This window comes from Monopterus albus, unplaced genomic scaffold (genome assembly GCF_001952655.1).
Source record: "Monopterus albus unplaced genomic scaffold, M_albus_1.0 scaffold3.1, whole genome shotgun sequence".
NCBI lineage: Eukaryota > Metazoa > Chordata > Actinopteri > Synbranchiformes > Synbranchidae > Monopterus > Monopterus albus.
In genome coordinates, this window is record NW_018127883.1 from 6,804,392 (window position 1) to 6,816,400 (window position 12,009).

Genomic DNA, 12,009 nt, shown 5'->3' on the forward strand with positions numbered 1-12,009 from the left:
CAGGAAAAAGAGAAATGAAACCTGTGGAGCGACACCAGTGCTTTGACATCATTAAAACAGGCACCCAAACTAAAGCTTAACAAACAACCATTAAGAAATAAAATATTTAAACTCATTAATGAACAGAAATACAGTCTGATATCAGGAGAATGCAGAATCAGATACAGGCAGACGTCAGTGACAGACAACTTAAACTTGAGGAAACTCCTCACATCTCCTCTTTTTTTCTTGTTGTGGAGATGACAATGATTCTTCTTGGTGCTGACACAAAGTTAATTCACAAATGTTACCTTACTGATTTACATTAAACAGTTATGCCATCTGTTCTTACAAACCCCACATCTTCAAGATTACTCTGTGCTCTCCAAGCCCATCTCAACTTCCTCTTCGCTAAGAATGGCTTCTGGCACACCTCCCTCTCCCTGGAACAGCTCCTCCATCAGCTGCTGCCCAGCGCTGCCGGCGCTCGCGATGCCCACAGAGCAGCGCCTTCCCGCAGGCCCAGTGTGCGTAGCAGCCGTGCATAGTCCAAAAAAGCAGCCTCGATAAGTTTATGTGCATTGGCGGATCAAGGAGAACTCATCACATTTCATTATGTACTTCTATTTGACCTGCTCAAATTACTTCTTAATGTTAACACAAGCAAATTTTCATGGCTTTAGTGGTCACACAGACAACATTTAAATCAGTCAGGATAGGATAATTACTAGAAACACTTGAATATAATGTAATTAAACTCCATATAATACAAGTCTCCACATTGACCATATAGTTGAATGAAACACCATGCTGCACTGCACTTTGTTTATACTACAGCTGAAGGTCAAAGACACAACCTGACTATCAGACACTGTGCCTAATATTTACTTTTTAGAGCATGGATATAAGAAGAGTATAGTTATTGTAAAAAATATTAATACAATAATGTTATACTACAAGTTATTATCTTAAACAGGTGAAACATCTTGTTTGCTTCACATAAATATTAATGGTCAGGTGTTGTAAAGTAAGCTTTCAGAGTCTAGGCTGTAAAAGTTCTCCTATGAGTCTGCAGAATAATTTAACTCTGTGATGAGAGTGTGATATTAACTTTTGGGAACATGTGAAATGCAACTTGATGTGCTCTGTGGAACATCTAAATTGACCATTGTGAAGAAGCTGTCTGCTATCGGGGCAGAGATGGACAGTCAGACAGTGGGGCTAACTCTGGTTATAAACAGCCCTCAAGAGTACAGCAAGAGGTTTTCAAAAAGGATATTGGAAGAATCGCTAGCCTCCATCACTCCATACTTCAGACAGGCTTCGATGAAGAGGGCGGCGCGATCAAAGTGCCTCATACTGCCCAGGGGATTGAAGAAAGAAGAAAAAGACAGTCAGAAGGAGTGGGAAGGAGCTTGTCAGAAACCAGCATCATCCCTGCCTTAATGCCAGTGATCCTAAAGCATACATCAACCCTGTCGTCCTGATCCCTCTCTAATTCTCTGTGAGAGTTTTTTGTCACGAGAGACATCTCAGAAAATGAGCTGTAAAGGCAGAGGACAGGTGGGACAAAGGCAGATCGATGGTGAAGCAAAAGATCCAGAGTCAGGCCATACCATGCACTATGAAATGTCCTTCAGTGTACTCAGGAGAACAAGGAGAGGAAGAGACTGGGAAAGAAGTGTTTATGATTGCGGATGAAAGAACACAACAACAAAGGAAAAGAAGTTCTGCATTTGCACTTCTCATTTTACGACCTACCTGTGGAGCATCTCTCCTACTTTGTGGAAGCAGCCCAGGGAGAGCAGCACCAGGATGGCTTTGGATTTTTGGTTGACCTGGGGTGAGCACAGGTGCTCTGCCCAGCGCTTCAGCACATCTGAGCTCTCTGCTGGGTTGAGTCGCACCTGAACACACAAACACACACACACACACACACACACACACACACGTGCAACATGCATGGTACTTGAACTTCAAAGCATTGGAACCCCAGATCCAAAATCAACTAACAGTCGTGTGACATGAATGCATCACATTATGAAAAACACATACTATGAAAACTTAATATACACAACTTGCATACACCCCCTGCCCACACATTCACAAACTATCCAAACATTACACAAAATCTGTTATTCCCTGTTGACATATGCCGTTACACTGAGTTACCTTGGCCAGCCAGGCAGCTCGGTTCCACTCTCCGTAGGTCTGCAAGTAGCGGCAAGCATCCGCAGCCTTGTCAATCAAACACAACAGCTGTACTCCCTCTGACAAACAGCAAAAGGGCAGAATTTGGATATGTGTGAGTTGGGGAAATGATGGGCCATCGGTACTCTGTCCAGACACTAGTATGATCATTTCTTTGTATCCTGTTAATCTGCTGGCAGTAGCCATACTCATTGTGGATCGATTCCAATCCAAAGTTTTAAACTGTAATGCAGAACCTATTCAATTATACCTTTGTAAGTCTGGGTTTTTTTTCAGATGAGAAGTTATTGAACGCTAAAACCTTTATAAACCATACATTTAAAAGCCTAAAAAAGAGACAACATATTTAAAAATATTGTAAGGCACTTTCAAGGATGCATAGTGAAAGCTGTCTGTACTCATGAAAAATAAGGGTTGTTAACTGGTGTAACACATACAGTAACACTACCTGCTAGCTTGCCATTAGCAATCATGTTGGTGGCCACTAGCTTGATGGTGGACTGTGAGGGGCCTGAGGAGGTGATGGTTGTCACTAGGCAGGCCTTGAGTGAATCACAGTAATAGCTGGGGTTGTCTGCACTCGTCTCCAACAGTAATTGCACTGCCCTGTCCGTCTGACAGCAACAACAAAGAGATGAAAATGTATAACAAAGAGAAAGACAGCATTAGCAGCTCAGGCAGGAAACCACTGTTTGAGCTGAACAAGACAGAACTGCAAGGGGAAATTATGCTTATTATCTTGTTTTTTATCTGGTGTAGATGAAGGCTCCAGCTCATGCTGGGGTCAACTCACGCTGGCCTCTACCTGTCTATCTGTTAGAGGGCTGCACCTCCAACACCCAGCCTGCTGATTGCAGCCTGTGATTAGAGGGAGAGTGGTGACATTGAAAGGGGAGCGAGGTCCCGCAGGCTGAGACGCCACGATGACAGAGGCAGTACTTATCACCCATCTTGCTTCATTAGGCACCACAGCACTACCTCCCATTCTGACAGTTTGTATATATGCACAGGTAAGAAATGTGCAAGTGTTAGTGTGTAAAAAAGAAGGGCTGTAGATAATCTGAAAGCTGTAAGTAAATGCAGCATCTAAAAACACCTAAGATTCTTACAGACCTAATGATCTGTACATGCTTGGGCAGTATGAGCAGTGCAGTATTTACCTGACCCAGCAGGAGGAGCTGGTCAGCACATTTCTTAGTGTGTTCATAACTTGAGCGCTTCACCTCCTGCAGATGAACCCGATCCAACTGGAACTTCTGTTGAACAGTAAGAATAGGGTCACAAGTTAGCTTACTTTTTCCCACAGTTTCCAAAGATCCATGATCAAATTTTGGACAAGGGGGGGGGGCAGCAGAGTTGGAATGAATTGCCACACGTAGATTTTGCAGTGAAGACATAATGATGAACAAAAAAAGAGATAGAGGACAATTATAGTTCAGAGTTGGAGAGAGATGATTATAAGGTCTTTAATAATTCTGGAGTTTTCCCAGTGGTTCTGGTGCCCCTATTGCCTTTCAACATTGGTGGCTTTTCACCTATTTGTTCATTTCATGTGCTATGCTGAGAGAGATCAGTTTTTCAAAACACGAAAGCATGAAACATAAAAACAGCAAAAGCGGCTTTAAAGAATGAAAATTCATTAGATTTATAAGAGGACTCGAGAGAGAAAATGAGGGGAGATATAACAGCAAAGCAGAAAATGAGTTTTGTCTGTGTGTGTGTGTGTGTGTGTGTGTGTGTGCATACTTATCTGTATCTACCACAAAAGCTCTTTTTTGTACGTTATTACGATGAATTATTCTGTGAGTCACAGCCATGGACATAAATCCTTACAAAGATACCAAATGAGTTTAGTAACTTCAGAGCCATGTGCTCCCTCTCAAGAGCCTTGGATATTAGTAACCACAGTCAGACTGCTGCCACTGAAGCTGCTTTATGACAACAGAAGCCATATGCTGCCCCAGACGGGGTAGCTCTTTGAAAATTGAACTTTGTTATCACTGCCTGGCTCCTCATTACCAGGGAGTAGAACATCACAGACAAAAATTTTAGACATAATTCATAAAAAAAACTGAATAATGCTACAAGACAAACAAAATGACTGAGTGAAATTAGACAGTGCATTTACACTGTGCAACTTCAAACTTCAATGGTAGCTAAAGGCTACTTGACATTATTTAAGTGGTTAACAGTATTTCATCAAAAATAATTCACATTCTTCTTCTCTCCTCTGCTTCCTTGGGTATATGGATATAAGCTCTGTCCTAATTCGGGGGACTCATATTTTGAAGGCTGCATTTGAAGACCCATTACATCACAGCATTGCAATAAGGTCATCCCATTTCGAAGGCTCCTTTCAAATGTGGCCTAGAAAAGTGTCCTCCTGTCTCCGGGCAACAAAGGCTCCAACTTGTGGATCCTTCCTGGCTCACCATATCCCATGTTTCTTTGCGTGCTGGCAGAGAGCAGAGTAGCTGTCAAGGTTGCTAGGACACAGGACCAATGGTAAGGGCAGAAATGGGTGGTAACGTAAATAGAAAATCCTCTGTAAACCAAACTGTCTCATTTCAGCTTGGCCCATTGTTCAGCCTTCGTGGTCCATGACAGCTACGAAGGCCATGCCTTTGTACAGTGCACCCTTCGAACGATGTAGACCCTGAACTGTGACACAGCTATAGCCTAGCCTTTTGGAGGAAAAAGGCCAGACATACAGTACCACAAACCAGAAAATGCCTGTCTTCACTTGCACAGTGGACTAAAATTTTTCATTAGTACTCACACTTTTTTTCAAACTATTTCTCTAAAGTCTCCACATAAGTATTCAATGTGAGGCACAACTTAAGCAAAAAACAAACAAAAAAATGAATCTTTAATGAAAAATCTTCACATTCACTATAGCAACCAGCATAGCGATGCAGGGAAACTAAGCAGAGGAGGACTAATCAATGGGCATTGTCTGAAGAAACCTTTCTAAAATTCTTCAGGGCAAACTGGGTCAATAATTAAAGCCGGGAGGGGAAGCAGATTCAGGGTATTGTTTAAAAGGGCCTTGGACACTGGTTCAGCTATGTCCTCAGCAAGGTGCACTGATCCGAGGACTGACACAGAACAAACAACTGACCATATCCCGATGATGGTTAGATTCATTGTGAGGAAATGTTGGAGGAATTAAATATAGTAAGGATTGGAGTGAAAGGGGTTTGGCCTCAAAGGCTTGAAGGTGTGAGTTGCCCCCCCCTAATACTGGGACTTAGTGACACAACAGAGGAGGTACACCATGCCATTAATAATGGAAGTTCCTTGCTGAAGGGGCCAGTATGGATGACAAGGGACAGGCTGGTGCTGTTTGGATAAGTTCTGAGGGGGATTTTTTATTTTTATTTTTTTTAAACGTTGACTGCTGGCAAAGACATATACATTTGTCTTTATTGTCTCTGCTTAACAAAAACAGAAAAAGCACCATCTTTTCTTCTCATTTTACTGACCTGGAAATAAGAGCTCTCACACAGGATGTCATGACAGATGTCCAGGTGGCTCTGAGATGATGGCTGGGTTCCTTCGCTTTGGGCCTGACCCTCTGCAGTAGACACGTTTAGCTGACGAGCCTGTGCAAATGACTGAAGATAGTGGGACGCCACTGTCCAAAAGTGAAGGTCTGACTCATCCCCGAACAGCCTGTGGTTTACCATAACAACGCATCAGCTGAAGTTTCTCTAGAGTAGTTAGTCAAATTTAGCAGTCTGAGTCAACTCAAGTTTCCTAGTAGTTTGCTCACTAATGACTGTAGTTTGTGTATCTTCCACCTTACTCTTTCTTTCATGGCTCTCCCCTACACCCCTTCTCAACATCCTTCTGCTTTGTCTGATATTGTTTACTTCCTTCAGCCTCCTTTTAACATATCTGCACAGGAGTACAGCTGTTGCTAGGTTACCCTGCCAGATTAACAATGGCATAAAAACTTGGATGCCTGAATGCAGATACATAATCATGAGCACTCAGTGAGTGCAAAGCCAAAGTATTCATGGCACACAAATAGTCCTTGGAAATTTCCAGGTAAATCATGGCTTTAATAACAGGATGCAAACAAGGGAAAGATATTGCATTTCTGCGCAGACTAGCTGTTCTAGATTTGTCACTTGCTCTAGGGAAATGAGAACAGGAGCAGAGATGAGATCAGACTTGCTGACACCAGCTTTCATTGTCATGTATTTGTGGAGATACAGTATCACAGCTGTACAATTACAACACAAATAAGCCCTGGCATTCTGGCAAATAATTTTACAGCTTTAAAGCTTCAAACTTTTTTTCTCCAGCATATTTTTTTTTCATAATCTTGAAATCGTCTTGCTTATCTTTCCCTTTTACACTACATATTCTAAATAAAAAAAAAAAATCAGCTGTGAAAACATAAATGGCTATGAGAACATATACCATTAAGCACAGATTTCTGTAGAGAAATCACTCCTGATCCATCCATCGGTTTGTTTATCTCTTGTTTTACAGCTTACTGAAAATACTTTTTTTTACCTTAGTAACTATCGCTTTCATATGCAACTCTGACATAGGTGCACTGTCTGAATGTTACCAAAACAGCCATGCCGGGCATCCAAAACCTTCAATAACACAGAACAATCTATTTAGACGATAAATAGAAGTAACTCCATGTTGAGTTGTAACTCACCGTGAAACCAGGAGACAGCGCTGCAGCAGACTGAGCTCTGGGTCTTGTAGCACGCTCTTCATATCACTGGGGGAAAGACAATCAGAGAAAGACAATCAGAACACAGTGAGAGCCAGTTATACTCCTCAAACACAGCAGGCCCAGTGTGGCTGTTATGGGGAGATTTCTCTTATCTGGCAGCCCACAGACTACATGCTCTTTGGGCCTGCTGTCTATACAAAAAGGACCCTAGGAATCCAGCTGCAAGACAAAAGTACATAAACAAAAACTTAGCACATATACATCGACATGCACCAGCATATGACTGTTGTTTGCATCATGGCATTAATATTAAATATTCCACTTTGAGCTACAGTGCATAACTGCTATTAGAAAACAAAGCGGTAGTGCCATAACTCACTTAGACAAGGAGTTGAGCTGCTCCTGGATGAGGCCTTTTATCTCGTCTTTCTCATTGTAGTCTCTGAAACACCAAGATCAGATTCAGTCAAATGTTCCTCTTGTGTCTTCCTAAAGTAAAACCTGACCCGATACAAACGGGGAGCCTGCTTGTTGAAAGTAGCAGTGTCAGGGAATAATAAATAATGCTATTCTAACATTTATGATGAGGTCAGGTAGCACCCTGTGAGTGCTGCTAATATACCTCCTCACTAACAATACGATAAGGGGAATGTGTGTGTTTAATAAAAGACAGCAGTGCAACACTGAGAGCTCAGTTAAATGGAGCATAATTACATCAAGCTATAGTAAACACAGATGTACAGTAGCCGCCTGAAAAAAAAAAGACAAAATTACTCCCTCTCTCTCAGGACGGCCTTTACCAGCTCCCTTGTTAATCTGCTTACAAAGGTGGTTTGCTTACACTGCCAAACTGGCCATTTCTTTATGAGGGTAATTAACTGAATACTTGGGTGGTTGGCAGATGTTATGGTGGTACAAGAGACCACATCAAGGCAGGTCCCATGTCTTGACAATAAGAAATTAATTCAATATTTGAGCCATCCTGATACCTAAGAACAACTGGGTCCTGTAAATCTGATTTATGTACAAAGACCTTTCTGTTCTATATATTACTAGACTGCCTTTGGCCTTTAAACCATTCCTGTTCACTACTAATTCTAACATGTATCTTAAAAAATGCAGTAAAATCCACCTCAAAGTGAAACTGAAATAAATTGTGATGGCAAGTTTTGAACATTATCCCAATTTAAGTGACTTTTGTGGTAACAGGAGATCAATGTGTACCTGCTGTTGCTCATCTTCATGTCCAGGCTGAATAATGTACAGAATACAAATGCAGTATAATCTAAAGCTGCCTGATGCATCCCCTTTGTGGATATCAGTAATGGAAATTACTGGTCATTAACACCACCTTGCTATAAGCCAAGACAATTAATGTAAAAATGCACTGGTCAGCTCTGATACTAATCTTGCAGACTGGCTCACGGCACTCCCAGCACTAAAAATGTCTGCTCCCTCCATGATTTTTATTTCTTCAGTCAGCTTACTTATCAAGGTGCTTACAAGCTTCTTTTAATAAAACTTCTGTGTGCAAACACAACACAAGTCTCTCCCCAGTCCCTGTAGGCTCTTCCCACAGCCCAAATGCAGATGAAGTGAAAACCTAAAATTGACCATAACTGTGAGCATACATGTAATATAAGTATAAATGTTGCTGTGTCTGTGTTAACTTCAACACTTGTGACATAATAAAATAGAATGATTTTAGAGTGGACACATTTACAATGACTTCAACCCAATCCCAATTCACCCCCTAGGCCCTACCCCCCATTGTGCACATTCAGGTGTAGTGGTAGGGGTGTCCTGATTCTCTTTAGGATGGAGGGGTAGGGCAAAGTCGTAGAGCTACACAGCCCTTCAAACAGAGGGTTTATGGAGACAGACTCAAACAGAGCAGTTTGAGGCTAACTACAACAAAAGTTACCAGCAGTCGATGCTACACACCTCAAACAAATCCACTAACATTCTCCTCATTTAGGTGTGCCAAGCAAAACTTCTCTCTGCGGTCGGGGGTGGGCAATACCCACTTCAACAGTGACAATGGATGTATATGGTCTGACTACTCTATTTGGCAAACTGCTGCCCAGAATGAGAAGAAAAAGATAAAATGTGTTGTATATGTGCATCTGGGTTGTTTGCCCATCTCCATTAAAGTTTAATGCATAGCCGTGACATGCATCCATCCAAATGGGACTAGAAAGCTAACAAAAATGTGCTTTGAAAACATTTCAATGAGAAATTATAAAATAGAGGAATCATAAATGTATGTTGTTATATTCTTTAGCAGTGCATCAAACATAACGACATAACTGAAGCTCAAACTTGTTGGTAAACTAGGTTATAACCATGTCTCGGAAGAAAAAAAACTGCCCATAAGAGCACTGTTTCAACAGAAATACAAGTGTGCTACCAGTCTCATTATTCCAACAAATCCATACGGCAGCCCAACATTATATACTGTATCTTCAGTTTAAATGGGTCACAATTTAAATCTTGCATCATAGGCAGCTGTCTTTATTTTTAAATGCTCAGAAATTCTGTATGTTCCTGTCACTCTTTTGCATTTGATGACTGATGTTAATGTGGCCATTTGATTACTTAGCCATCAGCAATAACTACTGATGATGCATAAAAGAAAAGTTCAATCACCCCCCCTCCCCCAGTGTTACAATAACACTGTTTTTGAGGGTTAACTTACAAACAAGGGAGCGGTAGGGGTATAAAAAAGACATAGTATTGGGTCTTACTCAGAGGAGACACTTACACTTGAGTGATGTCCATGGTGAACGTTCCTGACCAGGGCTGCAGTAAGAGGAAAGCCTTGAGAGTGAGAGCAGCTCGGGGCACCAGCAGGCAAGGACACCACACTGGATCTGAATATATTCCCCACAAAAAGGAAGAACACAATATTACGACACCGCTTTTATTGCCAACGTGAGCAACATTACATTGCATGTTATTATGTAAAGTCTAACTAGATCGTTGTTTAAAAAGCACATCATTTCCAAAGCATTTAAACCTTCATCCAAACCATTTCTCTTGTCACATCTCTATAAGCAAATTTCTTTCATTCCTTCACCCTCTTAATTCCACGGCTCACCAGTTAGGTCTTGTTCATCCATGCGGTAGCTTGCAGACGTCATGGCCATCTCCAGCACTCGGATACAGCCATCGTCTGAGGCCAGTACAACTTTATCTGATGTGCACCAGTCAATGTCTAGGATGCGGTAGTTCATGCTGCGACCGATCCGCATACTGCTGACCATTTGGACCTGCAAGAGAGAAGGGCCAAGGTATTTCATCTCAAACTGTCATTTTACAGCATCTTCTTATAACCTCTGATACAGCTCCAGGAAGATGGAGGGAAATATGTCATTATTCAGTAAAATTCAAAGCATAAGATATATGGAATAATTTATGGATTCAATAAATGCTTGTTGGATTAAAAACAGAGGATGGCCAATACTGTGTGCTACTGTAAACTAATTTATACTGAGTATAGAATGAATATAGAATGAAGACTCCATGGACAATAAGGCTTTTCAGAACGTGGTCTCCAAAGCCTCTCTCTGGGTTTTTATGGGGATGTATGGGAATCTGCACAGCCCTACTGTCAACAAAGCATTGAAGCATTTCAGAAATCTCTCTTGCGCTTCCTCTCCTCATTCTCTCCGGCTCCTCCCTCCGTTTCCCGCTCTATAGCTATTGCTAGTTTCCCTCTGCAGCTTTATCCATCTGTTCTCTGGCTTTTATGACTGGGGACTGAAAACTGTCTTATCTCAGCTCCCCTTAAGTAAAAACATTCCTCCATCCACACAACAGCGCTCTATGTGGGCTATTTCCGTCCACCCCCACATTGCTTAATATACCACAGAATAAATCGTTGCCCACATTTTTCTGTTCTTCGATTTTTAACGCTCGTTGCTGCTGGGTAAGCTAACAATTACTGTGTTATGGATACAGATAAACAATCTATGACATTATACCAAATGATGAACTGCAGCACAAGCTAGCTGGAAGGGTTCTCAGATAAGTTGTAATGAAGGGAGGACTTTCTGGCCGATGACAACTTTGGTAAACAAAGTTTAAAAGAGAGCTAGGGTCCATGCCGCTTACACGAATCAAGATCATCCATCCTGCTATGGTTGAGTGTATATATGTCAACAGAAAGCTTTTAAGGCTTGTGTATGTGTATTTGTGAGAGAACTGTAATGATCCTTCAACACAACAGGACAATTACAGTGGATATACTATTACTACACCGTTAGGTTGTGAGAGGATATTAGTTAAATATAGCCCCCCACAACAGTGCACTGCTTCAGTGATTACAGTGCTATGGAAACACGAGTTCTGCCATAGTAAATGTGTAAAACTATAAACCACCCCCATGAACCTTTTATTTTTTCAATTATGCAGCGCAGTTAGATGAGGTATGCTGGGAATTGATAACATATTACGTCAAACCAATCAATGAATCAAAAGCAAACTTTTTGTCACAATGATGTGACCAGCGCCTGCCAAGTATTGGTCTAAGGAACCTCACCTCTTTGGTGTCCCAGACCTCTGCTCCGTCCGTGTACATGACCAGCAGCTTTTGGTTGCCCTTCCCTGGGGCAAAGCGAATCTTCTTCACCCAGCCACGATGTGTTGGTATTCCCCTGAAAACACCAGCAGCATTTTGGGACACTTTTATTTTTCTTTTCACACATTTAAGATCACAAACTGCCGTTATCTGGAATATATATATGTTTGTGATTCACTCCTGTTTCTTTTCTACTCTCCAGTTACATGTTTCCATTAATTTTGTAAAGTTAAAAAGTGACACCTGTAGAATGTTAATCAACCCACTGACATTCAGGTCCAATTATTATAATCACACCATCCATCCATCCATCTTCCTCCGCTTATCCGGAACCGGGTCCGGGGGCAGCAGTCTAAGCAAAGATGCCCAGACTTCCCTCTCTCCAGACAGTTCCTCCAGCTCCTCCGGGGGAATGCCAAGGCGTTCCCAGGCCAGCCGAGAGACATAGTCCCTCCAGCGTGTCCTGGGTCTTCCCCGGGGCCTCCTCTCGGTGGGACATGCCCGGAACACCTCCCTAGGAAGGTGCCCAGGAGGC

General features: G+C 41.9%; 1 protein-coding gene across 1 annotated transcript in view; it reads right to left on the bottom strand.

Moving 5' to 3' along the window:
* Window positions 1-6: 6 nt before the first annotated feature.
* wdr11 (WD repeat domain 11) overlaps window positions 7-12,009 on the bottom strand; it is a 53,676-nt gene continuing 41,673 nt past the window's right edge. The window contains exons 19-30 of the mRNA XM_020601300.1: window positions 11,436-11,550; window positions 9,993-10,164; window positions 9,657-9,765; window positions 7,272-7,334; window positions 6,872-6,937; window positions 5,676-5,865; window positions 3,351-3,446; window positions 2,639-2,804; window positions 2,152-2,249; window positions 1,741-1,886; window positions 1,259-1,338; window positions 7-555 (exon numbers count right to left, since the gene is read on the bottom strand). Of these exons, the coding sequence (XP_020456956.1) occupies window positions 440-555; window positions 1,259-1,338; window positions 1,741-1,886; window positions 2,152-2,249; window positions 2,639-2,804; window positions 3,351-3,446; window positions 5,676-5,865; window positions 6,872-6,937; window positions 7,272-7,334; window positions 9,657-9,765; window positions 9,993-10,164; window positions 11,436-11,550 (1,417 nt within the window). The 3' untranslated portion in view covers window positions 7-439. The remainder of the gene's footprint in view (window positions 556-1,258; window positions 1,339-1,740; window positions 1,887-2,151; window positions 2,250-2,638; window positions 2,805-3,350; window positions 3,447-5,675; window positions 5,866-6,871; window positions 6,938-7,271; window positions 7,335-9,656; window positions 9,766-9,992; window positions 10,165-11,435; window positions 11,551-12,009) is intronic.